The sequence below is a fragment of the Cryptococcus neoformans genome, chromosome 2 (genome assembly GCF_000149385.1).
Source record: "Cryptococcus neoformans var. neoformans B-3501A chromosome 2, whole genome shotgun sequence".
Lineage (NCBI taxonomy): Eukaryota > Fungi > Basidiomycota > Tremellomycetes > Tremellales > Cryptococcaceae > Cryptococcus > Cryptococcus deneoformans.
Genome location: NC_009178.1, coordinates 2,141,829 through 2,168,879, shown reverse-complemented (window position 1 = coordinate 2,168,879; position 27,051 = coordinate 2,141,829). Strand labels below are relative to the sequence as shown.

The 27,051-nt window shown below is 46.7% G+C and overlaps 8 protein-coding genes across 9 annotated transcripts; 5 read left to right on the top strand and 3 right to left on the bottom strand.

Annotated features, from left to right (window-relative positions):
- Positions 1-381: 381 nt before the first annotated feature.
- Positions 382-3,054, bottom strand: CNBB5290 (hypothetical protein; the record flags this gene model as incomplete). Its single annotated transcript, XM_771910.1, has 12 exons — positions 382-659; positions 714-1,066; positions 1,123-1,256; positions 1,316-1,373; positions 1,453-1,490; positions 1,552-1,667; positions 1,794-2,085; positions 2,137-2,193; positions 2,249-2,326; positions 2,380-2,651; positions 2,707-2,762; positions 2,813-3,054. The coding sequence occupies 12 exons, from the start codon at positions 3,052-3,054 to the stop codon at positions 382-384; spliced, it is 1,974 nt and encodes a 657-aa protein (XP_777003.1).
- Positions 3,055-3,883: 829 nt separating this feature from the next.
- Positions 3,884-5,301, top strand: CNBB5280 (hypothetical protein; the record flags this gene model as incomplete). Of its 2 annotated transcripts, XM_771908.1 has the most annotated exons (3): positions 3,884-4,207; positions 4,500-4,773; positions 4,895-5,301. In XM_771908.1, the coding sequence occupies 3 exons, from the start codon at positions 3,884-3,886 to the stop codon at positions 5,299-5,301; spliced, it is 1,005 nt and encodes a 334-aa protein (XP_777001.1). The 2 variants fall into 2 exon arrangements, with proteins under 2 accessions (XP_777001.1, XP_777002.1); XM_771909.1 differs by lacking the exon at positions 4,895-5,301 and having other exon boundaries at positions 4,500-4,829.
- Positions 5,302-7,872: 2,571 nt separating this feature from the next.
- CNBB5270 (hypothetical protein) lies at positions 7,873-9,336 on the top strand (the record flags this gene model as incomplete). Its single annotated transcript, XM_771907.1, has 7 exons — positions 7,873-7,938; positions 8,035-8,118; positions 8,185-8,463; positions 8,520-8,585; positions 8,639-9,007; positions 9,056-9,241; positions 9,292-9,336. 7 exons carry the CDS (start codon positions 7,873-7,875, stop codon positions 9,334-9,336), a joined length of 1,095 nt encoding a protein of 364 aa, XP_777000.1.
- A 1,869-nt stretch (positions 9,337-11,205) lies between these two features.
- Positions 11,206-13,317, top strand: CNBB5260 (hypothetical protein; the record flags this gene model as incomplete). The annotated part of the gene is made up of 9 exons (XM_771906.1): positions 11,206-11,520; positions 11,572-11,652; positions 11,708-11,848; positions 11,900-12,099; positions 12,152-12,366; positions 12,418-12,596; positions 12,645-12,964; positions 13,023-13,192; positions 13,250-13,317. The coding sequence occupies 9 exons, from the start codon at positions 11,206-11,208 to the stop codon at positions 13,315-13,317; spliced, it is 1,689 nt and encodes a 562-aa protein (XP_776999.1).
- Positions 13,318-18,015: 4,698 nt separating this feature from the next.
- Positions 18,016-18,970, bottom strand: CNBB5250 (hypothetical protein; the record flags this gene model as incomplete). Its single annotated transcript, XM_771905.1, has 4 exons — positions 18,016-18,281; positions 18,335-18,405; positions 18,457-18,616; positions 18,667-18,970. 4 exons carry the CDS (start codon positions 18,968-18,970, stop codon positions 18,016-18,018), a joined length of 801 nt encoding a protein of 266 aa, XP_776998.1.
- Positions 18,971-19,385: 415 nt separating this feature from the next.
- On the top strand, positions 19,386-20,809 carry CNBB5240 (hypothetical protein; the record flags this gene model as incomplete). The annotated part of the gene is made up of 2 exons (XM_771904.1): positions 19,386-20,328; positions 20,412-20,809. The coding sequence occupies 2 exons, from the start codon at positions 19,386-19,388 to the stop codon at positions 20,807-20,809; spliced, it is 1,341 nt and encodes a 446-aa protein (XP_776997.1).
- Positions 20,810-20,974: 165 nt separating this feature from the next.
- On the top strand, positions 20,975-21,659 carry CNBB5230 (hypothetical protein; the record flags this gene model as incomplete). The annotated part of the gene is made up of 3 exons (XM_771903.1): positions 20,975-21,048; positions 21,210-21,398; positions 21,488-21,659. The coding sequence occupies 3 exons, from the start codon at positions 20,975-20,977 to the stop codon at positions 21,657-21,659; spliced, it is 435 nt and encodes a 144-aa protein (XP_776996.1).
- Positions 21,660-24,035: 2,376 nt separating this feature from the next.
- CNBB5220 (hypothetical protein) lies at positions 24,036-26,784 on the bottom strand (the record flags this gene model as incomplete). The annotated part of the gene is made up of 6 exons (XM_771902.1): positions 24,036-24,190; positions 24,255-24,600; positions 24,670-24,974; positions 25,034-25,583; positions 25,634-26,268; positions 26,457-26,784. The coding sequence occupies 6 exons, from the start codon at positions 26,782-26,784 to the stop codon at positions 24,036-24,038; spliced, it is 2,319 nt and encodes a 772-aa protein (XP_776995.1).
- Between the last annotated feature and the right edge of the window lie 267 nt (positions 26,785-27,051).

The window sequence follows — 27,051 nt, the reverse complement described above, 5'->3', positions numbered from 1 at the left end:
AGGACTGTGAAATAAAGATCTTCTATCAGTACCGAAATGAGATCTATCTGCCGCGCGATGACGATGATGGAGGCGACAAGCAGCAATACTAATACGTAGTAACCTCCTTTCATCTCGGTCCGTCAAACTGACCTTCAAATATCGGTTATGCTTTACAAGCTCAGATCAACATCATGTATCTTAGATTAGAATCAACCAGCGGAATGTGTACATAATTTAAAAAAAATGATTTCCGAACTACATTATATCAAGATGACCTTGGAGCGCACTTCATACATTGCAGTCATTATAAATGTAAAAAAGGAAAAAGTCTATAAGTAACCGAAGCTAATCTCCCTTCGTCACCGGACCACCAAATACCCTATACAGATACTACATTTTCTATTCCTCCCCAGCTTTGACATTAGTCCGCTCAACCTGAGCTTGCAACTGTTCCTTGCGCAACACTTCAGCAGCAATCTTCTCCTCAACCTCCCTGGCCTTGGCAGCGATAACCTCGGGGCGGACCTCATCCTCAGATCTGATGGCAGTCTCACGCTTCTCAATAGCATTATGGTTCTTGCCAAGATGAATGTCATAGGTAAAGATACCGAAAGCGAGAGAAAGCATGGACATGATAAGAGCGGCGAGGTAAAGAGGCTTGATAGCCTCGTTGTAAGCTAAAAAAAAATTAGTAAAGGCAGGAGTAAGAAAGAGAAGATCACTGGTCTTACCAGTGATGACCAAGTCTCGAGGCTCGGTGGTACGGGCGATAACGATGGAGCCAAAGATCTCGGCAATCTCAGTAGAATTGTGAGTAGAGCCAAGGTACTTGGTGAGAGCCTCGGGGACTCGTCTGTTCCACACAGAAGCAGAGATGGCAGACCCGATAGCACCGCCAATAGAAGTCCAAAGGGCGAGGATAGCCATGGCGAGGGCCATGTCCTGGTGGGCGACAGAACCTTGACAAGCAACTTGGGAGGAAGTAACGCTGATACCACCACCGATAGAAATGAGGACTCGGGACATGACAATGACACCGTCGCTCATGTTGCCGTTAACGGAAAGGTAGTTCAGACCCATACCACTACATAATTTGATTAGTATTGAAGCATTCCTTTTCGCAACTAATGTATAGCTTACATGATTCGGATGGCAAGACCAGAAAGCTGGAGGTATTTGAACCTGTGGGTGTATCGCTGGACCAAACCGGCCAAGACGGAAAAGAAACAGAGACCAACGGTCAGAATGTTCATGATGTAGGTGTAGTCTTTGTCCTGTTTTCGAAGATCAGCATGAAGAATGATGCAGATCTCAATTCGAGCAAAAAACATACGTTGTAATCCTTAACAACATAGAGCCAAGAGGACCAGTAGGTATCGGAAAGGTAACCACTAAAAAAATTGGGTCAGCCCCGTGTATTCAACTTATATTCCACCCCTCTGGAATAGTGATATCAGGCTTTTTACTCACGAAAGATAATAATTCCAGTCGATAAGCAAACAGCAGACCTAAAAGAAACATGACGTCAATAATGTGAACAGAACTCAAGAAGTGCGGGAATTGATTTACGAAAGTTCGGTTGAAAACACGCTTAGGCATGATGGGGTGAGAAGCCACCTTCCATTCCCAAAGGCAGAAGGAAATGAACAAAACGCCACCAACGACGAGGAGAGCAATAAGGGAAGCTGCGAAAGCATTATCAGCATCGATAAAAGCCATAAAAATAGGGCAAATAAGTGGTCATTCACAAACAAACTTTGACATCGCAAGGTTGTGTAGTTATGAAATAAAAAGAAAAAGAAAACACTCACGGTTCTTGTAGCCGCCCTTAGCGGTGGTGTAAAGAGTGAAAGGAGAAAGGATACAGCCGAAAGCGAAACCCATGAGAAGGAGACCAACCGCATCAATTCGTCGAGCATAGTAGAGGCAAGTAGCGATGAAGGGTCGTTTCTCAACGGTCTGACCGGCAAGAAGCTTCTCTCGAGCGTAGGTAGAGGAAGCAAGAGAGAGGGCACCGATCTTCTTAGCTCTCCAGTCGGCCCAAAAGAGAACAAGGATGGCGGGGATAACGACACAGGGAATCATGATACAGAACATGCCGTACTATGGAGAATGAGTGTGTTTCTTTTGTAGAAGCTGCGGAGGAATACTCACACCCCATCGCCAACCGTTAGCAGAGTAGGCATTGATACCGTCAGCAATGTTACCAGCCTGTGTACACAATTAAACACGACTCAAAAGGAGGATTTGAAAGACAGAAACTTACAACGAAGGCGAAGGGGATAAAAGGCAAGGAATAGAGACCAATGACTAAACCACGCCATTGCAAGGAAGTGATGTCGGCCTAATCAGAGGTTTAGCTAGGTGAGGGGTTATCAGAGTAGGAAATAAATTTACCAAGAGGATGGAGGTGATAAAGTCGAGGCCAGTGTTACCAATGGTGTAAATAACTTCACCCCCGGCGACATCGGCAACGCTCTTAGAAGCAGCAACGACGATGTAACCAATGGTGTAGAATAGGACGGAAAGAGCGAGAGCCCAAGGACGGGAGAAGAGATCGGCCAACTTGGCAAGAAAAGGCTTAGCCACACCAGCCATGATACCGGTAATAACACTAATTGTACCGAGAACGGTGTGCTCCCCGAAAGCAGAGGTAGCGAAAGCAGTGTCTGAAAGTATCTCCATCTGTTAAATCCATCGATTACGATCAGAAAAAATACACACAGTAATAAGTAGTCATTTGAGAGAGACCGTAGGCAATGGAGATCAAAGCAATGGAACTGTACCAGCGTTAATGATTGCCCAAAAATGAATGTATTGAATGACTCACCCCCAAAGGGTCCAGAGCTTCCAACCGTTACCGAAGACGAGGTACAAGGCTTCGATCTTGGTAACACCGGCACTCTGCTCAATCTCGATACTGGACTTGTCATCATCTTGGTGCAAATGGTTGATTTCGAGATCTGTGGGATCAGGTTTGGCGTCTTTGTGGTCGGTAGCAACACGCTCGAAGGCAGGTCGCTGGTTGATTGCGCTAACGACAGAGGGAGCGTCCACGGATGGTCGGGACATGGTGATAGCGTGGCGCAGGCGGATTTTTCGTGATAGATACAAAAAGGAGGTGAAAAGGAGATGACGAGTGGTCGTTTATATAGATAACAAAGAGATCTTCCAAATACGCATGAGGTCAACTTTTTTTCCTGGTACCGTAAGGAAGCCCGACTGAAAACTGGAACCAGCTTGCCCAAAAGCCTGTGGAACGTAGAATATCGAAAGCCGCTCCACACACAGGGATTTCGAAAAATTTAGATACCTGCCCTTGAAAAGTACCTGAGATGAGCTGAATAGTGATTGTGCATGATTTGATTAGGAAGACGAAGGGTTCGGCCGATAACAGATATAAATGTTTACGGCAGCGAAACTTATGGTGGTTGGTGGATATCTAGCGGTATCAGATAATCCACGAAAAGTGGAGAACGCACGCGCAGGTGATGCAATCTCTCAAATCCTGAAAAATTGCTCGACGGGGTCTTGCGTGCATCATTTGAGGGTAGTCGATATATTTGACAGTGAGAATGTCTGCCAGGCCCAGGAACACCTCGGAGAATTGTGCCGAATTGCGGATCTTTGAGCGCCCAGCCCCAGGGCTAGCGCCCAAGGCAGAGGAATAGCCGCTGTGTGTACCTGACAGCTTCCATCTTTCACAGTTCCCAACTCCAGATCTCAGAGGGCATTCGACTAAAACAGGCGCCCGGCGCCTTTTTTAATCCCGCTACCATAACATAACCCCCCGCCCATCGTCCTTTTTCGCCCCTTTGTCGCTTCCTCTTGTACACATATACATGCTTCCATACCTAGTCCACATTTTTGCCACTCTTACTTTTCATCATCGGTTTTATCCATGAACTTTTGCCGCTCGCCGCGCCTATTTCAGCGCTCCTCCCTTGCAAGCCGTCACCGGGCGCGTTTTGGTCGACTTTACAGCAGTAGTCCGTCCGACTTGGAGTCGTGGATCAGTAGTTTGACCAACAAGAAGCCAGAAATCACTCATGATTTCATCGATGCGGATCGCTGCAGTCAGCTTTTGCGGGTGCTTCCCACTCGCCAGCAAGGTGATTACATAGGCGATGTCCCTGCAGGCAACCGTCTACCTCCTGCTCACCATCTAATCTTTTTCCGACCGAAGCCTATGCTGCGAGATCTCGGTCCTGATGGATCATCAGTGGTTAGTTTGTCACCTTTCGTCATTATCATCATCCATTTTCTCCGCATGCTATTCATCACGTCAATCACCATGGTCTCGGATCTACTATCTGTCAAGTTGTAACGTGTTGGTCGGCTCGACCAAGGTTTCCTCCATTGTCACGACTTGGGACACGTATGGCACGCGAATTGTTGAAGAGGCCAGAGGGTCGAGTACGGAAATATCATTGATCATGGAGGTTGAAGCATATCCTCGGTCTTATTAGTCTCAGCATGTAGGAGCTCCTCGCTAACTTAACATCTTATCGGCGCAGGAAATGAATGCACCACCTCCCTTTACCAGACGAATGTGGGCAGGAGGCTCCATGGTCTGGTCCGAAACTAATTCATTACAAGTTGGCTCGCCGATGACGCAAGCGCTCAGCATACCTCGGGTGGAGCACAAAAAAGGAATGGTATTCGTCCATCAGCAACGAGTTCTATATCCGGGCATTCAGGAAACGGCCAGCACTGATGGATGGGCGTTAAAGGAAACGAGGATCCATGTTTTTCGACCGGCCCAACAGGCTGTTACTCCTGCCACCTCGGGTATGTCCTCATGGAGACAAGACGCTTTATCACGCCAGACTCCAATAAACTCCTAGCAAACCTCCGATGCGAAGTATTCAGAGGAACAACCGCTGACGAATTGTCTGTTTGCGACATTTAGGAGATTCATCCCTTGCTCACTCTTCCGACTCTCATCTGAATAGCCATGCCGACAAAGATGACGCCCCCTATCAATTCTATTATACTCCAACTTCCCCTTTACTTTTCCTTTACTCCGCGTTAACACATAACCCTCATAAGATCCATTACGATCAGGATTGGTCCGTAGCAAAAGAAGGGCAGAGAGGTCCCCTCGTCCATGGCCCTTTAACTGCCACACTTCTTGTAGAATTGGCAGGTCAGGTCGAAGGGAAGAAGCTCAAAGAATTTAACTATCGGGCTACCTCACCAATGCTATTGGATGAGGAGATCAGAATGACTGGTCGGTGGTCAGAAGGCGGAGTGTTGACGTTGGAAGCAAAACAAGGGACCAAGGTGGGAATGAAAGCCACAGCTAGTTTTGTATGACCTTGCCATGTAATATATACCAACCCGTTGGGGGGGGAGGGACTTACGCCTCAGATTATATCGAGCAGAAACAATAATCAATTAGGAAGGATTTGATGTATTTGAAAGTATGAGGGTCGAATTGTGTTGAAGACAATTAGTTGTAGACAATCTATGGATGAGCAGTTGACCCTAGTAGTACCATATCTAAGGATGCGCGGATCGCCACCATAATTTGCTGATGGATGACTTGAGGCATCGCTCAATACTTATATCGCTATAGGAACATTGGTGCTAAGCTTTGGAGCAAGTAAACAATTAGATAGAGCACATTGGCCTAGCAATACTTCCTTCCAAACCAGCTGCCGACAGCGAGAAATCTGTGGCTTGTATAATATATATGTGCACTAATCTTTCGCGAATTTGCTATTATCCTACGTACCTTGTTATATCCCGTTCCGAAGCCTCTTTACTTCTAAATCTTTTCCATCCTATTATCATCCCTGCTATCACAAACAGTTGGATGGGTTACACCACTTCCACAGAATCTCGTCGTTCCTTGCAGTGAATGTTGTTTGCTAATGTTTTACCGCAAAAGTCGCATTTTAGCAAGCAAGCTTCTCTTGCGCTACTCTGGTTCTACCCGAAGATCTGTAGTAACATTAGTACAATTTCGCGGTTGAGAGATCACGAAAATCTTCATCCAGCTTTCAGTAGAGTTGCTCTGTAAGATATGATGTATTGCCTTCTTTTTTTGCTTCAACCACCGCCCATAATATTGGTGAGAACAGTTCTGCCACGAGCGATATTTTTAACCTTTTTTTCCTAGGCTTGATCTGCTATCGCTGCATCTCTTCGTATTATTGTAGTTCTCTCTCGCTATTGTCTCATAAAAATTCAAGTCTTATAATATCTAAAATCTTCTATTACCCTCTATTCATCTTTGAAGATATCAGTGTTCATATGTGCATATCTATACCCATTTCGAAGGTTATATTACAATCAGCTCGTGCCGGCAAGTATCTTGTCTGTAACGACTGGAAAGGCATCCAAAAGCTCATCTTCCAACTTGATCGGGAGTTGTCCTTCGCTTCTTACTCTATTACATATTTAGCTCGTAAGTCTTCGCGATCCCTCCCCCGAATATGTTTGGAGACGGGCTTGCAGCGGAAGAGGGTTACTGTGTTTTTCGTCCACCTTCATGTGTTTTCTTCCACATTCATATATTTTCCTTCCACCTTCAAGTGTTTTTTGTCCCACCTTCATGCTTTTCCGTCCACTTTCATGTGTTTTTTTCGTCCACCTTCACGTGTCCTTTTCCTTTTCTGCTTTGATGACGAATATAAACGTCGTGAAGGCATTGCCTCCACAGACTCGGTCCGGCGAGCCATGTCCCTGGCGTACTTCGCGGCATCTACAGAGGTTGGAGGCGGCGAAGGCGACAGACCGCGGTTACAGGGGGCATCAAAATCGGCAGCCGTCAAGTAGTTTCTGCAGCTGTCCTCTCCATGTGCAATCGGAGCATTATTCACACCCATGAATTCGTGATTAGATGAAGAGTGCACATCGTGGGCGCCATCTCTTTTTTGCCTTTTTGGCCCTCCCAATAAGCCTATCATACCGCATTCTGCCATGGCCCAAAGGTAATCACTCTCGGCTGCCCTCCCAGTTGACACGGCTGCAGTCGCAATTGCAGGAGCGTAAGGCCAGTTGAGTCTATTGTAGGCAAATCCGGGTAGCGTTGCCGGCTTATTTGAGTTCTCGCTTTGGTATTCTAATTTGGCGCCCTGCGATGTTTCTGATGTTTGATCTGCAAGTGTATATTGTTTCGGTTAGTGTAATTCGCGGTGAGGGAAGAGGGCAGGCGTCGAATTTGCTAGTGAAGGGCAAACTGAAGCCAGCAAGGGTTGGTGTGGAGTAAAATAGTCAAGTTGTTTCGCCTAATGACTATGTATATAAACGGAAAAGGGGGAAGATCCCTTCTGTAAAGAACAACGGGTGTCGGACAAAAGCAGCCACGGCAGGATGAAGAATAAATATTGCCAAATCCTCGTGTAATTATTGCCAACCAACTCCCCATGCATAGCCTATAGACTGAAGCTTCTCTATGGGGGGAACCCTAAGAGATAACGCATGCTTTTTTGCATTGGGAATTCGCGGCCTTTAGTAGGGCCTGTCCGGTAACTTCAAATAGGCTATATTTTAGGCATATAAATAATTCCTGCTGAAGTGGTGACTCCTCGTCGTCATCATCGAGCCTCCACCATTACTGACCTTCATCAGACGCTTATTTTATAATTACGTACTATGGTCTGCTCCAATCGACGACGAGAAGTGACGTCGATAATTATATCTTCCAATACCTCCCCTAAGCAAATATTATGGTTTCCCACCTATTTACCGTCGCCAACTGAAGCGATACATTATACGTTAATATAACAAGCAGTCGGTATTTCTCAAATCTGCTCGACTACTTGCAAACTGCAACCATTGTCATATTGTTTAGCCTTTCAGGCACTATAATAGCTACTTCATTTGCTCCACTACTAATAGTTGACTCCCATTCTTCTTATACCACACAACAGCGAAAAGATGTCTGTCCATGCCAAGTCTGACCCTCAAATCCCTCAGATTATGAGGGCATGGACCCAAAACGAGGTCAGTCAAATTTGCCAATAACAATCGGCGGAAGGGGTTATGAGAGCATCACCTGCTGTCTCGTTCGTAATAACCGGCTGACAGCCAAACCTGCAGTCCAATTGGCTCTCAATCACCGAAGTCCCTATTCCACAGCCCAAGGTCAATCAGGTACTCATTAAGGTCGAATACGCCGCGCAGGTACGTATTTTTTTCGATGATTATTTGCAAAATGTGTACAGCTAACCAGCTGCGTCTTCATAACAGAACCCTACCGATTGGAAACATGCTGTTGGACAATCTCTTCCTGGCGTGATCAACGGCTGTGATTACGCTGGAACCGTCGTAAAACTCGGTTCTCAACTCAAGACTCCTCTGAAGATTGGCGATAAGGTTGCGGGATGTGTCCATGGTGGTTGGTCTAAGGAAGAGGGCTCTTATGCCGAGTATGCGGTTATCGACAGCAACATGTGCTTCATTGTCCCCGAAAGAATGAAAATGGAAGAAGCCGCAACGTATGGTGTCGGCTGGGTCACTGCTGCTCAGGTAAGCTATCATTTGTACTTTTGAGAATATGGGAGCTAAATGATATGATTCATCAGACTATTGTCTTGCGACAGGGCAAGGCCTTCCCTCCTGGTGATACCAAAGTGCTCGGGAACCCATGGGTATGTATGCTGTAGAATTTCAAGACAGTAATAGGTAATCTCTTTCCGTTTAGTACATCATCTACGGCGCCTCCACTTCTGTTGGTCTCTTTGCTGTTCCTCTTGCCAAAGCTCTGGGCTATCGAGTGCTCGGAGTTTGCTCCCCTCACTCATTTGACCTCGTTAAGTCTTATGGGGCCGATGCGACTGTCGATTACCACGACCAGGACAAAGCCATTGAGGAAGCGTTGAAGATTACCGACGGTGGAGTCGAGTACGCTCTCGATACTATATCGCAGGATGATTCTTTTAGAATCACCATTAAAATGATGGGCAAGAAAGGCAAGCAACTCAACGCCACCCTTCCAGTTCCCGACAAGGCTCAAAAACTCAATCCTAACCTTAAGACCGAGTTTACTCTCATGTACTCCCTCTTTGGTATCGTGAGTTGGTTCCCAACATTGTACGGTTGATATTGATAGTTCTTTCAGGAATTCGATTGGACACCTCGTTCTTCTGAAAAAATGATGATTTCAGCCACCAAGGAGGACAGGGCCTTTGGTGAGGAGGTTTACAAAAGGACTCCGGAATTGATCGCCAAGTATGGCATCAAACCCAACCCTATTGTCATCAAAGGCAACTTTGACGATGTCGCTAAGGGTCTTGAAGACTTGAAGGTGAGGAGTTTCTCACCTTTCTGAAGGACATGATGCTGATCATGCTATAGAACGGCAAGGTTTCCGGTGAGAAGCAAGTTATTAAAATGGCGTAAAAGAATTCAATAGACCAGCACTACGTACGGAGCACAACTGAAATGCAACAATCCGTGTGCAAAATGTACAATGGTAAACTTACACAATAAGCATGGTAGCAATGCTGCTCCCCATTCCTTTTCTTCCTTGGCTTGTCACTGTCACTTGGAAGAAATTGTCTGCCAATTGCGGATAATTATCCACTCGCCCAGGAGAATGCATTCACTCTCCACTCATATCTCCGTTCCCAACCGATAAGGTGACATGATATAAAACGGTGCATTCATTGCGAACAGTAATGAAACCATCGACCATTGAGCTGGGCTTAGACACCAGACACCAGACACTTGCGGATAGAATATGGTGCCATGAATCAGGATGTTTCATTCACTCTTCATACAAAGAGACTGATGGAATAATGGATTATGGATGACTGGATGATGGAGTCGGTTATAAACGTTGTTTGTAGGCGTAATCACTAAGCAGTAGCAAGAACCGAGATGTGACAGACTTTCAACTTACACGATTTAACACATAACATAGGTCAGTTCTTCACCCCACCATTTCGATTATTGAATGGAGATTGAACTCAGTCCATCGTGGTTTGGACCCGACCTCTATGGCGTATGTAAGAAGGTCCTATTTACTGTCCATGAAATGTGTGGAAATTTTACGCATTAAATACTGTCCTGTGCTCTGTATGTAGCCTTGTGATGCCAGATCGAGCGAGAATCATGAATTTTGAAGTAGCCCAGAACTAATCAATAATAGACAGTGCTTCAATTCCTTAGCATCTTAGGAGAAGGAGTGCCCTACTAACGAAGTGTATACGTATAGAATGAAACAAGTCATGTAATAACGAATAGTAATTGCAGCTACTTGGTACGGCATAACGGGACAACATCTTGATATCTTGAAATCCATTAATTTATTGTTTAAGTTTTGTATGGATCTATCTGATGTTTTCGATACTTGAATTAATGTGAAGTGATTGATAGAAATAGAAGTGGGCGAGATGAAGAGAGATGGATGGTGGGCGACGACCTGCAAAGAGGAACAAGGAACAATGATGGAAGATGGTCCGAAGATCTGCCGCTCCGATCGGGACTACTTAGTCGGTGACTAACGTACCCTGACCGCCAAAACCGATAAACCGTCGTGGTAATAACCTTTGTCTCCACCACACGTCGCTTGTTCATGTGAAATTTTGCATGCCTTCTGTTGTGAGTCAATACATTTGTCTTTTGCCGCCTCCTCAGATACCTAATCCTCGTGATTGACCTATCCGGTTGGTCATTCCGACAGAAATTTGGAGCATTCCCATTAGACAAGGCTTGTTGTACTGATTAATTGGGACTGAAGTCGACCAAGGAAACAACAAGCGAGAGTTTATTTTCCGTCAAACTTCACGACTTCGGATTCCGGTCAGAGACAGGACAAACTGTTGATCTCTCATAGGACCCCATATACCCTAGAACATTACCCTGTGGTGCCCATCACTTAGGATATAATTTATAAATGAACAGCGACTTTCGGTGTCTGGTCGGCAACTGACGCGTCAAAAATTTATCTTCACCATGATGCTGTCCTATTAGCTCATCGTTCTCGCCTTTGCCACTCGCAAATTTACATTTCTCCAAAAACCAGAAGCTATAAAGCGGTTTCTGGGGTGATTTTTCCTATTCTTATATAATACACCTTCTTGCTTTTCTCTTTCATTTGTATTCGCTTTACTATCTTCTTGGGGCTTTTATATTGACAGCATCCAGCTGGTTTTCCGATAGATCCTGTCTGGACCGACAAAATCAGGCCTGTAACATATAAAAACCAAACTCCTATTTTAGTACCTCTTTCACCATCTTAGCACCAGCATTAAGCAATCCGCTACGATGACTGGTATCATTTCGGAAGAGAAATACCTCTACCTCCCGTCTTCCTCATCTACCGCCGCCAACACTCCAGCGGCAACTGAAGACAAGCAATTTGTCTTCCCTGCAAGTGGTCTTTCTCGTGCCACTAGCAAAATCTCGGAAACGTCAACGGATGACAAGGAAAAAGAGAAAGATGAGTTACAGTCTGGTCAGCAGACTCCAGTTGAAAACTACTTGCCGACCTTGGAGTATGTTCCTTCCCAGAAGGTGGTTTTATCCAAAAGCAAGAGGATCTTGCTGGGCACCGTCATGATGAGTACCACATTCGTTGCAGTAAGTTTGATGAAGAAATTGCCAAAGAATCAGTGCTGATTATTTCCACAGTCTGCCACTTTGTCTTCATCTCTTCTTTGTATCCCGAACTCTGCAAAGGATTTGGGTATCACCGAATTGCAAGCCCAGTGGGTAAGCCATTTTCTTTTAAGCGCAAGTAAAGCATGTAGAACTAATGTCCTCACAGATCAGTTCAGCCTACTCATTGGCCAATGGCTGTGGTCTTTTGGTATCTGGGCGATTGGCTGATTTGTATGGGAGGAAGTGGCTCTATTTGCTCGGTATGGCTGCTTTCTTGATCTTGAATGTCATTTCTGGTGTTGTTCGAGTGAGTCCTGGAGATAATTTCCTTTGAATCCGGTAATAATGAGGTGCATAGAACTATATCGGTATTTGTGTTCTTCGTGCCTTCGCTGGTCTTGCTATATCTGTTGCCTTGCCTGCCGCGTTCGGTATCATCGGTGTCACTTTCGACAGTGAACCCGGAAGGACCATCGCTTTTGCCACTTTGGCCTTAGGCTACCCTGTCGGCTCTGGACCAGGCATGATCATTGCTGGTGTGATTTCAAGTATAAGCGCGTAAGTTTACATTTTACCATTTCCGACTTTCACTGACTAATTTTATCGACAGTCGCGCCTGGCAATATGTCTTTTTTATTCTTGCTGGTCTTTCCTTATTCCCTGTTGTTGGCGGTGTGTTCTCCATACCTCCGGAGCCTTCAAAAAAACACAACGGAAACCGACAAGTCGACTGGATGGGCGCATTCCTCATCACTGCTGGTTTGAGTTTGTTCAGTTTCGCACTCACTCAGAGTGGTCTGGTCGAGAAGGGGTGGAGAACACCCTGTACGTCATCATATAACTCAATTATGCGACTGGCATCTAATATTCTCTCAGATATTCCTGTCGTGCTTGTCATTTCCATTCTTTTGATCGTACTCTACGGTTTCTGGGAGCACTTCGTCGAAAAGAAGACCTCTATCCCTCCACTTTCAAGGCTAGCCATTTTCTCTCGCCGGCAATGGAAGGTCACTGCCATCTTGGTCGTCTCTTTCTTTGCCTATGTTCCCATTGCTGTAAGTCACCGTTCTAGCTCCAAGCCAGCCCTCTGACGTTTCTCCCAGGGATGGATGTACCTCACAACTATCTGGTTCCAGAACTACAAACAAGAGAGCGCTCTTATGAACGCTGTCCACATCTTACCTGCTCCCATCGTTGGTGTCATAGCTTGTGTGCTTGTTCCCCTCCTCGCCCCCAAGATTCGAGCACCATATCTCTTGATGTTCGGTGGTTTTTCGACTGCTGCCGCCAATTGGCTCCTTGCCATTAGACCTGAGGGTGAAATTTATTGGGCTCACGAATTCTTATCTTGTGTGTTCAACCCCTTTGGTGCCGACTTCACTGTCGGTATTGGCTCCGTTTTGATCTCTAACCTCGTTTCTGAGTAAGTATTTTTTATGCTACGTACTGTTGCTAGCCTATGATACTAATCTCCGCTGTAGGGATGAACAATCTCTCGCGGGAGCTCTTTTCCAGACCGCACTTCAAATCGCCTCCACTGTTGGCGTTTGCATCTGCAGCCTTATGCAGACTGAAGTTACTTCCCAGTCAGGCTCCCTTCTCACAGGTCTGCGAGACACGTTCTGGATGTCTGCTGCTTTCTCTTGGACTTGTAAGTATTTCTCGTCATGAAATTCTGAGTTTCTTTGTGCTGACGGTGTAACAATAGCTGCTATCATTGCGTTCATCACCCTCAGGAAGGTTGGCCTCGCTAAAGATGTTGGAAAAAAAGAGTAGTACATCTGGAAGATAAGCTTTATAATACCCCTATAGGGGAAAATATATCATATTAGAGTTAACGGAACGGTGGTTTACGACGCTCAAGGACAATCAATTTCGAAACAACAATTTTTAGATCAATCAATAGACTCAATATGTGTTCCCAAATCCTCAATAGATGCTTACTTTTGTTCGAATCCCACATAATAATCCCATTGTACGATACATATAAATGTATAGAGGTTTGGCTTTGACATTGCTTAAATCACGGCTTGAATTACGCAAGTGATCGGAAAGCTTGTTTAGTTATGGTTTTTCTAAGCGATCATTATTATATCGTAAACTGATCATTTGCCCCACTATCACTGTGTGTATGAGCTCATCGGTCTCATCGTTGACTGCGTTCGACTACCAAATGCTTACTTTAACGGTACGAAACATATGAGGAATATTGATAACGATATCCACCAGTAAGTAATTGCCTCCATACTAGTAAACAAAGCATCACTATTAATAATGATCTGTCATCTCGTAATAGTTGCGTGATAGTCGGTTGATGATTTAACGACTAGCGGATGCTAAAAACACTTCAAGAATACTACAAAGACGTTTGTATATCTAAAGCATTTAATCATATGTATTTTATCCACGATCATAGCCTTCATAACACCCCCCTGTCCCGTCGTCGTCCGACGATGGCGCAGCGGAAAAAGAAGGAACAACAGAGAGGGTTTTTAGTGACAGCGTAGTAAACTTGTAGTTTCACTGCTTAGATGCAACCAATGATTTAAGGAGTTAAGCTGAGGAGCTCGATTCCACCACGTGCTGTGACTCTTATGTATATTCTTTTGACACCGGTCGGGGCCCACTGCTGGCGTCGATGTCACCCGCGCGGCTGAAGCCGTCGGCAAGTAAAAGAACAACAAGATCAGATGCGTCGCGTCATTTTCTCAACCTCACTTCCTATTAGTTCTGTTCCCTATTCGTAAATGGTTCATCCATCTCCTTTCTTCCAAACTTCTGAATCATTTATTTCTGATTTTTCTGACTGTCCATCTCGGCGTTCCTTGAATAATCCATACGCTCTCCCCTGATAGCACTGGATCCACCAGGAAAAAAAAACATTGCCACCCCGGCTGTCTACCACGAACATCCTCATCTTCGACAATTCTTCGCGATGCCCTGTCAATCCGCCCACATCCAAGACTCCATTCCAAAGCCAGTCAAAAGGTTCGCGATTCGGGAAGACTTACTTGGCGAGAAATGTGAAGATTGTCCGCGATGGCGCAGGAGGTCCCATCATTATCAAGGTAAGAAAGCAAAGGAGATACAGGAAGAAATTAGAAAGAAGGCTGTACACGCCAAGGAAAGAGAGAGGGAAGCAATGGAAACGGAGCTTGAAGAGAAATGTTAAACCATCATGAAGAGGCTTTGAACGTGGGAAGAACAGGAGAGGGGATGACTGGCCGGATGGTGATGACCGGGATATCAATGCGTCCGGCGTCCACCACGAGGAAATCGACACGAATGAATGAGAGCTAGAAGACTGTGGCAATGTGCCTCAAATATCCTACGTCAACCGTTAACCAGCGCGCTACACTTCTCGTTCTACGTTCATTCATGTAGAGCGCGCATTCGCAAAACGTCGTAACAACAGCTCATGACCAACAAACAAGGCAACTGGACGGCAGTGCGAGACTCAACGTTCCTTGCGTATGTGCGTTATGAGGAGAAGAGCAAGGATACTCTGATTAGACAGAGAGCTAACGTTGGTGCCAGTATAATAAACCATGCCATTGGAAGGTAATTTGCCCAATGGAATGGTGACAAAGAGTAGCTTGAATGCAGTGCCTAGCGAGTACTATTCTTCTGGCTCGGGCCCATAGGAGGCTCTAGACTTTTACAAATGTATCTGCAATGGGCTCCGGAGCTACTCGCGGGAAATTACCTTCCGTATCGCGGACGAACGTAAGTACTCTTCTGTAAAACCGCAAACACTGACTACATCATATTGTTGAACTGGTATTCACTCAGCACCTTCGTACAAACAGTCTCAGAGAGCAGTGTACAAGATAGTGATGAGGAAAGACCAGAAAGCTACAAAAGAGAAAATTAAAGTAGGATATAGAATCTGAACGAACAAGACCACGTAGTCATCTAATCTAAACGAGCAGCTAGACTAACTCCGTCACACATAACCCATTTAGGGGTTAAACAGGCTATCTCTTTCTGTTCAGCCTGCGCAACATCCGAACCCGTTCGCCTTCTTAAGATGGGATTCGTGGCGGCATCGCCACAAAGCCCCACGATCGCCTTCTCACTATCATTGCTGCATTTCTTACACACTCTTTGGAAAGAATCTCCTTTGGGGATAGATGCTTTCTTGAAAGCTTCATGGGCCTACCATCGGCAGACAGGTGGTATATCTCGCAGAGAAATCACTCAAAGCATGTCAGAGACTCCCAATTTTGATCCTATCCTTACAAGTTTGCGGAGGAACGTCGACCTGATCCTCTTGTGCGGTCAGCCTTAGGCATCTACCGTGACATACAGTTCCAGAAGGAGATGCTTTTGAAACAAGCTCTCGATTTGTCACGTCGAGATGTACATGCATCATTGTGATTAGCGGTTTTTCGGACCGAGGAAGTCCATCGTCCTTTGGAATGTCGACGCCAATGTTTGTATAGGGCTTCTGTATGGCATTGGATGTAATTTCGAAAGTCACGCTCGGCTGGTGAGTAATATGATGGTTGGTCCAAGCATTATATATTGAGCATGAATTTAGGGGAACATTTTGGCAGGGGAGTTAGATGACAGGGTGAACGACATCCGCCGACTGCTAGCAATTGGGGTCGCTGTGTTTCACCCACACGCACACGACTGGCTATGTCAACTGCGATATCACCCTAGACTAATTCCCGGCTTTGGCTTGAGCGATGTGGAGGGAGTGGAGCGATTCTGGTCTGCATTGGCAACCCTTGTCAGACTCAATAGAGAGTCAAGTAAATCTCTTCGCTTATGGAACATGTTTTCGTGTTGAACACGCAAACCAAAGCCGGAGAAGGGATTTAAGTTAGTGTCTGTACATGTCAGTTGCCAATCATGATCACTGACGATTTACCATGTCAGTTTTATGGATCAGGACAAGGTCGAAAAATACACAAATCAGACTTCTGGAAAGTGTGCGTCTCTTAATAAAAGAGGTTGGAAAGAAGGGATGGTCGAAGACGAAGTCGGCGAGTGAATGGGACGATCAGAAAAAGACGCAAGAGGACCAGGGCCAGATTAAAGCGTCTGTGGAGAGGCGGAGGAAGTATGAGAAACTGGGGGAGCTACTGAGTTTATGGGACAGGGTAAAGGAGATAAGGTGAACGTTCGATTCTTGCTCTTCATTGTGCTCGTGTTGACACGATGTTTGCAGCAAATAGTTGCAGACCAATGTCGCATCGGGTTTCAGAGAAGCTGAAGAAAGCGGAAAGGCTCCTTGAAAATCTCAACAACAGAGGGAAGGAGTATAGCGGAGATATGGCGAAAGTTGGCTATTAGGGAGTTAACGAATGGTGAAAGTGAGTATGCGTTATTTCCGAAGCGTCGAGTTCAGGCTGAGAGGCTTCAGAATCAGTGCAGAAGAGCTCAAATATCTCTGCAAGCTACTTGCAGCTAAGTATGCCCCGCAGCGTTGTAAGGATACGGGACGGATGGATTACGCAGGATGGATTAGGAGACGAGTAAGGTGGACTGAGTCCGCTGTACGTAAACATGTACGTAGATTCGTTGTGTTCGTAGTGCGAGCTTCGCTGGACGGACGAGAATAGACAAGATATATAAGACCGAGTCGATAGACTTTGTTACCAGCATGCACCAATTCCCCCTTAACTTGCAATCTTCTTTGATTAAGACCTATCCTCTCCTGCGCTACTACTACTACGCGGATCTGGGCTAGCAGGTTGCTTGGGAGGCGATTGTTCGCTGTTGGGCCGAGGATCATTGAATGATAAGGCGCACCAGAGGCCTAAGGGCAATTCAGTCAGAACCTGAGGCGAATCGGGGGCATCAGAAGGTGTATCAACATTGATCCCATTGTTGCCTAATAAAGGAGAAGGCTAAAATATGAAGCATCGTTTGGGTTTAACATCATCAGTGAAAGTATCAACCAAGCGGCGGCAAACAAGCCATAGCCTGCCATCAGATAACAGGACTCGGGACGCATCGCGAGTGATCGCTTCGTTTACGACCTCAACAAACGTCAGACATAATTCTTAGCGCTGTAAATAAATAGCCTACTTGGGTGAAGAGAAGTCTGATAGCCTTACGGTCCGGATCCGCGACTCCGTGCAAGTTATCATACAATTCCGAGTTTCCCTGTTTGGTAACTCTCAATGTAAACCCTCCATTATTGTAGCGGTACCACTGTCCTAGTAGAGGCCGTATCCATCATAATTTCTTACCTATGCTTCATGAAGGCATGTAAACGGCAAGGTATCCGGATGGAGAGTCAGTGAAGCTCCGCGGGTGAAAAGTGTCTGGGGTTGGATGAAACATGTGTGGACGGCGTAAGGTGCCAAAATGTTCGATGTGAGGGTAAGCTATGAGCGAGCGTTTGGTGGTCAAGCGAAAGGAGAGAACGTGTAATAAATATTACCTAGAAAGTCTAGTTGTCAAAAACGAAGTTAGAGTACATACAACCTATTAATACCTAGATCCAACTCCTCCCTTCTATCCAAAGATGTTATTCAAGACCCCGTCCATTCCCTGGCCCTCCAGAGTTTTGGGTTTCTCCACAACGTTCCTCTGTTTATAACTCCTGGAGTGAGCATCCTGGTTTGGTGCACTCTCCGAAGGTCCACCGGCAGCAGCCTTCTTTGCTTTACGTTTCTCCAGAGTACGGGCCAGCTCAACGTTCTTGAGGTACTCGTTCTGCTCCGTCTTGGCCCGAGTGATCTCAGTTCGAAGGCGAGCCTGGTGAGCTTGCCTTTCGTATGCTACGCGTATGCGTCAGTCGTGTATACCAATAGTTTGGCGAGATTAGACTAACCGATTTGTTCACCGAGCATCTCCCATTTGAATCCACTCAAGTATCTCATGGTCCAGATATCATCTCTCCATCTAAACAGTACATATCAGACCAACTCCTTGAAATACGGTGTTAGTACCTACCTATCGCCTTTCTTACCACCAATTACTTGCGCATTCAACATCGAAGCTACCGTCTTCGCCACGGACTTATCCAAAAACTCTACCCAGGCTTCAGTAAAGTTGGCGCTGGCATGCTTTTGTTTCTTCTGATTTGCCGAGTTTGGGTTATAACCGCCAGGAGCTACAGCAACGTAGTCAGTCGGAAATGCAAGGGCCGAATTGGAAGCTTACCATCTCGCCGTTGCGCATACACTTTCCCAATATCTCCCCAACGCCCCATCAAATGCCTTATCTTCTGCGGAGTCATACCAGGAGGCACTCTCGAGATGAACACAATACCAGGGGTTTGAGCCTTTTTCTTTTTCTTAGTCTTCATAACAGACGAGCCTTCAGACTCGTGGGAAGATAAGGCAGGCCTCGAAGTCGAAGTGGAAGCTGTGGCATTGACTTGTTTCTCGATTTGAGAGCCCGTCTCGTCTACTTCTGATTCGTTGTCGCGAAACCGCTTGTTCGAAGATTTGGAAGGCGTTGTCATGTTCGAAATTGAGCTGTGTCCTCGATTTTTGATATTAAGTTATGACCTGAAAATGAATATTGCAGGAATTTCCACTTTCGACGTCTTCTCAAAAACATTTCATGCAGAAGCAGCGGATATGGCCGGAGGTCACGCTTCGGAACTAAAATCAATCGGAAGTGAACGTAGTTTAGATAATTCACCCACATTAGATAGAAGATTCCAAAGCCTTCCACGTCACCAGATATATGGATATCGTAGTGGCTAGATCCCTTTCTGCAACATTTCATCTACCAATTTCTGACAGATTAAGAGTCGTGAAGCGCACATAACGACTATACTCGAGCGTTCAATCCGTATCGGAATGTCCTATAGCTCCTAAACACTCGCCAGGACCACAACAGGTTTCGACACCTAGTTAGTCCAATCCGTCAGCATGCCAGACGAACAATACTCGACCTCCATCTCATCTATCCCCAAGCTCATCGGCAACAGGAACTTCATCGCCTGGCGCCGTGCTATTCTCGCTTATCTCTCCGAACGAGGTGCTCGACGCGTCCTCGAAGGATTTGAGAAGGAACCCTATCGCCTTGAAGGGGAAAGTCACCGCCCTCCGGGGGAGTACGCCGGCGCAAATCCTCCCTCTGGCTTCGACGCCAGTGGCGAGAAGGAACTCAACGAAAAGCAGCTTATCAAGTGGGACGAATGGCAAAGCCGTGAGTCCAAGGCCAGGGCCGCCATAATCCTCTCGGTCTCTCAGGCTATTGCGGGAGAGATCGACGGTTTGTGGTCCGCTCATGATATGTACAAGCTTATTTGTTCGCTCTTCAGTGTCGGCAACGACGCTCAAAAGGGCGATATCTCCCGGCGTCTAGACACCCTCACTCTGCGTGAGAATGCCACCTCCCAGGAGATGCAAGCACACTTCGACGCCTTTTTCGCTCTACTTTCTGAGGGCAAGTCTATCGGCCTCGACGTGGCCGACTGGGACCGTCGAGAGAAATTCCTCCTCTCTCTTCCCAGAGATCTTCAAACCATTCTTCGAACCAGTCTTCGTGGTCGCTCTACCCAGACCTGGGCCGAGCTCTGCAGTCTCTTCAACGAAGAAATCGACATCCGATCTCGTCAAGACCTCCGCGATGCGCAAATTAATGCAGCAGTCAAGATGGAAAAGGGGGGGCGACGACAACAGGATAATGGTGAAAAAGGGGGGAAAGGTGGAAAGAAGCATAAGAAGAAGAAAGGTGGAGAAGTGAAAAAGTGTGGATGGTGTGGGATTAAGGGTCATGAAGAGAAGGAGTGCCGCAAGAAGGCAGCAGGTGATCCCTCCCAGGCAGAGATCCGACAAGCGATACAGCACATCAGACAGCAAAAATCTAGTCAGGGCCAGAGCGGCTCTGCCAGATTCATCGACGCTACAGCCTGGAGTTCTGCTCCTACTCTATTCGACAATTCAAGCAAGATGATGTCCACCTTTGGGCTACCATCACCTTAGTCAACGACACCGCCAATGCTTCGCCCTATTTCATGCTTGATACACGTGCATCCCACCACATCACCAACATTCGCTCTGCGCTTGTCAATCTCCGTCCTGCTGAGGTGATCAACTTCGGCCTTGCTGGCACTATGCACCAATTCTCGTCTTACGAGGAAGGTGACTTACGTGTTCCTGTGGAAGACGGTATTATCCTCATTAAGGGTATTCGCTACTCTCCCGGCGCCAATCACAGTATATTGTCAGCTTCTTGCCTCCGTGCAGCCAACTGGCATATTGAGCTTGAGAAGGACTACCTCAGTCTCGGTCCCCACAAGTTCACTCTCAGCTGGGACAACCGTCACAACTTCCCTGCGACCGACTAAATACTACTACGAGTACGAGTACTATCCTTTCTCATCCGTTACCTTTCAGGCTTCGTTTGTTGCTCGCTGCTTTTTAAACTCGACAACAAACACCACGCAATGTCCATCCCCACCTTTCAACTGTCGCAAGCAGGTTGCAAATCAACGTTCGTCGATCAGTTTGCTATGCCTGCCATTCTTTTCATCCTACATTCGCGCATCATGCGCCGACAAACTCAGCAATTCGGGAATCGTGTCGCGTACGCCTTTGGCCATTGATCGTACGTCGTGTTGATAATCGGAGCCTCAAGTCTTGACTCGAAAGGAAAGGCAACCGAACCAACAAGTCAAACGTAAAGCTATCACTTATTGCTATTTCTCATCATCGTAACCTGTCGCCCATAAAAGCCTACGCTTGCAGGAGTAGTAGTCTCCCTCATTTCAACATCGCAACACTCCCAAAACAGGAAATCTTTGCGCCTACAGCCAAAACAGACAGAAAGGACGTCAAATCAACTACTTCTAACACGGAGACGGTAGACGCCCAGTCTTTGGGTTCCCATTGCCAAGGCCTTCAATCAGGCAACGGCAGCACTCAGAACTCTACCACGTAAGTTGTTATCTGAAACCGTGAATTACTTGCAAGGACCTTTCTTTATCAGCGCACAGGCGCAGAAAAGTTACTGACTTCAATCTCAGTCCAGTGGGACTCGTTCTCAGTTGTAAGCGTCAGGATACCACCAACACCATGGCCAGTAACTCGTCTACCGAGGAGGAGGAGGAGCGATTCCCTCCTGGATATGAATTCTACAGGGCGCGTCCTGCTGCCTCTGGTTTCCTCTTATTTGCCGAGGACGACGAGGAATTCTAAGAGTCTAAGAGTCTGGATCATATTCACATGGGGTGTATACGATATGGAATAGATGAAAATAATACATCTACAGAAAGGTAGGAATCAATAGATACATTCGGGATGCAAGGAGTAAATAAAAGAAGGGTCGGCGGTTTATTCGCACTGTCTACTAAAAACATTTCACCTAAATGGCCATCATTTATTAATGGCTTTCGTCTAAATCCAAAGGCCTATATCCCTCACAACACAGATTACACCAATTTTGGGTAAGATAGACCCCATATAAATTACCTACTAGATTACTCAAAACAAAAACATCAGATCAGTGACCGTTGCATGTGATAAAACGGCCTGCAATTGGTTGCAAATCAACTCTACTATATGTCTGATCACCATTCTAAGTTGGCCTGAAGCACAGGAAGGAGCTCTCAGTAGTAGGTACTGTAGTAGCGCGAGGAGAGGATAGATCTTAGTCAAAGAAGATTGAGAGTTAAGGGGAATTGGTGGCATGTTGGTAACAAAGTCTATCGACTCGGTCTATATATACCTTTTCTATCCCCGTCCATCCAGCGGCCTCGCATTACGAACAAGACGAATCTACGTACATGTCTACGTACAGCGGGCTCAGTCCGCCTCCCTCGTCTCCTGACCTATCCTCCCCGCTGTGGGATGTCTATGAGATGCATGAGAAGAAAGGAAACTATAATAGATTCTTCCAGAACATATGAAACGAATCTGCCACAAGCTTTTTCACTCCCTCTCGGCAGGTATCCGCTGCTCCCATTTACTCGCTCATTCAACACTCCCGAAACCACGTCTTTCTCAAGTTCTGAATGCAATTGGTCCAGGTGTAATGCCAACCAAAAGGTTGCAGTGTAAGGACGATCTCAGATGGGTAGGGACGCTGGCAAAGAGAGAGCATTTGGACCCATGAAGTAATGCGCACCGGCCCGCCGGGAATAACAGTCTGCCTTTCATCTGGCGCCAGACTTTATCCCGCCTGACTTGAAGAATGTTTTTGAGGGCCCCATCTGCCTTATCCATTTGCTGTTTATAGACCTTGAAGGGGTAAACGACATCGAGGGCATCGCTGAGGAATATTCTTGACAGTGTAATCCCATAAAGGCTCCGTACAATCCGGGTTCCCGCACACAGGGCAGACTTCAATCAATGTCGATCCAATCCCAGATTGTCCTCAATTTCTCCACCCCTTTGTTTTTGCAAACTCTGAATTTTCTGGATGCAGTCGAGCCGCCAGTTGACCTAGAATTTGAGGGTCTGCTTCCGGAAGTACCTCTTGAACGAAAGAAACAAGGGCTGTTATACTGCTGCAGCAAAGCGTCCAAAATCCCTTGACTGTACGTAGCCATCACAAACTCCATCCGAGGTGATATGCGGCATACAAAGTAAAAGATAACAGAAAACCGATTTTGGTGAGGACAGATAGAGAGGTAAAGCTGGGTGTGGCAATTGGATCTTCTTGATAAGGGTTCTGGTGGCAACCACAGTAATCTGGCCCTCGAAAGCGTCGTTATGCAGTTGGTGCAGCACTGCTGATCATCTTTTCATGATTTTGCAAGAAAAATATCAAGAGTGGCTCACGAGATCAGTTCAGAAAGCGCAGGCATTCAGGAATAACTTACAATTCCGGTCCGACCTTTAGTTCGATAGAAAGGGAAGGCAACAAAGTGGAGGTGCGAGAAGCCGGAAAGTGAAGAGCAAGCGAGGAAGGGCTGGCCAATACGTAGGCCGGCTGTGTCTTAAAGCTGAAAATGATATCAGTTGGAGATCATACGGGGGTCAGCCAGGAACAGCCTCAGACTCACCGCACAGCCGTATCGCCGAGAGAGAGTCTGGCCGCAGCCTCCTCTTACTGGCATCTCCTTGTAGAATGGCTGGGCGCACTTCTTTCCCAGCGAGGAAATACCGACCGACATTACTGCTCTGGCTCAGGTCGGGTTTCCAGGTACTGATACGTCATCACTTTTCAACGGCCATGCCCGATCACCTATCAATCGTAACTGTCGAGCCCCCAATTCCGTCAGAGATCCGGATCGCGGTGGGATGCAAACCGGAATAGGGAAGGATGATGCTTATCAATGACAGACCGATACCTGGAGAGGGACGGATTCCGCCGTGGACAAGCGATAAGGTTGAGTATCTTGAGTATAAGACGAGCATAACTTGGGGAGGTACTCAACGGAATAACCCTTGTAAAATGAATGCCTTATTCGGTAGTAAGAGTGGAAGCACTGGTAATCAATTGCAATTATACAGTGAGTAAAAATTCATCTGTATCTGTATCGTCCTCAACCCAAATATACACACACCCCTCAAAATACCCCTGGATAAGAACTGATCTCGCTGTAGAAAACGAAACTATCTAGACTACTTTTACTCAAACTTGCTGACAGCGGCCTTGCTTTCTTTCAACTTGACAATCTGCTCAACAGCACGGCTAAGCGCGACAGTCTCCTCTCGACCTTGTACTTCATCGTCACGGTTACGGATGTTGACAGCTTGGGCGTCGAGTTCATCCTGCCCCACAACTGCATAGTTTGATTAGCATTTTACTAAAAAAAGAAGTACAGAAATGAGAAAGAAGAGACTTACCCATGATAAAGTTCCACTGAGCAGTCTGGGCATTTCTAATCTTCTTATTCAAAGTGTTATCCGTCAAGTCCACCTCGGCATACAAACCAGCTTCCTGGAAAGTTTTGGCCACTTTTTGGGCATACTCGGTGAAGGGCTTGGCGACGGGGATGACGACGACCTGTCGGGGGGAAAGCCAGAGAGGCCACTTGCCACCGGTAGATTCAGTGATAATGGCGATGAATCGCTCGAGGGAACCGAGAATGGCACGATGGATCATGACTGGTCGAGCGAATTGGGTGCCGTCGGGATTTTGTTCGGGAGAGTGGTACTTGAGGTTAAATCGCTCGGGGAGGTTAAAGTCGAGCTACATTAAGTATGGGTATGAGTACAATATTATGGTGATGCTTGATGTAATGGGAGAGATCGGACACACCTGGATGGTACCACATTGCCAGCTCCTCTTCAAGGCATCCGTCAATTGGAAGTCCAACTTGGGACCGTAGAACGCGGCATCCTCCTCATTGACGTGCCAGTTACCAGGGACTTTTTGCTCGAGAACCTCTCGGAGGGTGCCTTCAGCCTTGTTCCACAGTTCAAGGTCGCCCATCCATTTCTTGGGATTACGCGTAGAGAGACCGACTTTGTAGGTGAAACCGAAAGGCTTGTACACGGCGTCGAGGAACTCAAAGGCAGAGTAAAGCTCGGCTTCGACTTGGTCGGGGGTACAGAAGATGTGGGCTAGGGATTGAGAAGGTCAGCGCACGATGCATCAAACAATGGGACCTTGTAAGACTTGCCGTCATCCTGGACGAATCGCCTGACACGGGTCAAACCTGAAAGAGCACCGCTAGCCTCATTTCGATGCAACACACCAAACTCGGCAAACCTCAAAGGTAATTCCTTGTAACTCCTCTCCCTCGCATCAAAGATCAAACAATGACCGGGGCAGTTCATAGGCTTGAGAGCGAGCTGCTCTTCGTCAGCCTTAAGTTGGAACATGTCTTCGGCATAGTTTTGCCAATGACCAGAAGTCTTCCAGAGGTTGGCGTTGAAGATGTTGGGAGATCCGACCTCGGAGAAACCACGCTTGAAATATTCGTCCTTGATAAATGACATCAAGGTGTTGTAGATCCTCATACCCATAGGCAAGAAGAAGGCACTTCCGGGAGAAAGGTCGTTAAAGATAAACAACTCCTGGTCCTTGCCGATCTTTCGGTGGTCTCGCTTGGCGGCTTCCTCGAGGTACTTCTTGTACTCCTTCATTTGGGCGTTGTCGGGGAAAGACATGCCGTACACTCGCTGGAAAGTGTCGTTCTTGGCGTCACCAAGGAAATAAGAAGAAGAGTTCTAGTATGATATCATCAGCAGACGCCCGATATCCGGCTCGCCACTCTCACCTTGGTAACAGCCAAGGACTTGATACGGCCGGTGTGAGGAACGTGGGGACCAAGACACAAGTCAATCAAGGGACCACATCGGTAGACAGTAGAAGAGGTTCCATCAGGGACCTTGTCCTGGATATAGTGTTGCTTATACTTGTTGTATTTGAACATCTCGAGCAAGACTTCCTTGGGCAACTCGAGTCTCTCAAAGGGTTGCTTCTCCTTGACAGCAGCCTTGCAGACGTCTTCAATAGGCTTGTAGTCATCTTGGGAGATCGTGCGGCCATTGGCGAGACTCATGTCGTAGAAGAAACCACCTTCCTCAAGGGGAGGGCCGTAGCCGAGACAGCAACCTTCATATCGTCTCTCACAAGCTTCACCGAGAACATGGGCAGAAGAATGCCAGAAGACTTGTCTGGCTTCGTAGTTGTTGTCGGGAGAGTCAAAATCGAGTAAAGCAAGAGAGCAAGAAGCTTCAAGAGGACGGGTCAAGTCCCATAATTGCTGGTTGTTGACCTTGGCGATGATCACTCGGTCAGCGAGAGAAGGTGATATGTCTTTGGCAAGCTGAAGAGGGGTGGTCTCCCACGAGGTGGCCTGTACCGTCTTGCCGTCGGGGAAGGTGATGGTGATGGGTTCACGAGGTTGTTCTACGCAATGTCAGTTCGTTTACTGTTTCTAAAAGAACATTATGAAGTCCATCAAATCCAGCTCTGCGAATGATCACTTGGGCTTGGAGCTGCAGCCCGTGGGTGGCAAACTTGTACAAGATAGCCCCGGACTCGGCAATACATTTTGCACACGACTGAGAGGTATAGACATAGATCGGGACACTTACCAGCAACGAATTTGTCGTACTTTGCCTTCCACTCGTCATAGATCTTGAGTCGCTCAGCGAAAAACTCGGGTGGAGGACTGAGTTCTAAAGGACCGGAAACGCCACCGCCCTTCTTGTCCTTCTTTTCCTTCTTCTCCTTCTTCTTGCCTTCATGAGCAGCAGGGGTGATGGGGTTAACACCCTCGGCTGGGGGAGCGGGTTTTGAAGTGGAAGAGACGGGGTGAGCTTCCGCGGACATAGTACGTGCTGCTTGGAGGAGGGGGTATGTGTATCTAGTGGGCGTTCTATGTGAAAAGCGGGCTGCGTGCGGTATGAGCCTGCGGAGCATACGATATACCTTGACACATAACGAAATTTCGACTCGCACAATAGCCAAAGACGCAAAAGACGGCCGCGCCTAATTCTGTTTAAACCGCGGGCCTACTTTGCAATCCTAAAGAGGGACCAACTAGCGTGCCTATCATTACCGTTTCCTTTCGTTCCTTTCGAGCTTGACGATATCCTCAGTGGACTCAGCAGCGTACATCTCTACTTCGATTTAGCCATTATAGCTCCTCATCTGCCATAACTCTTTTTCACCCTATACGCCGGGAAT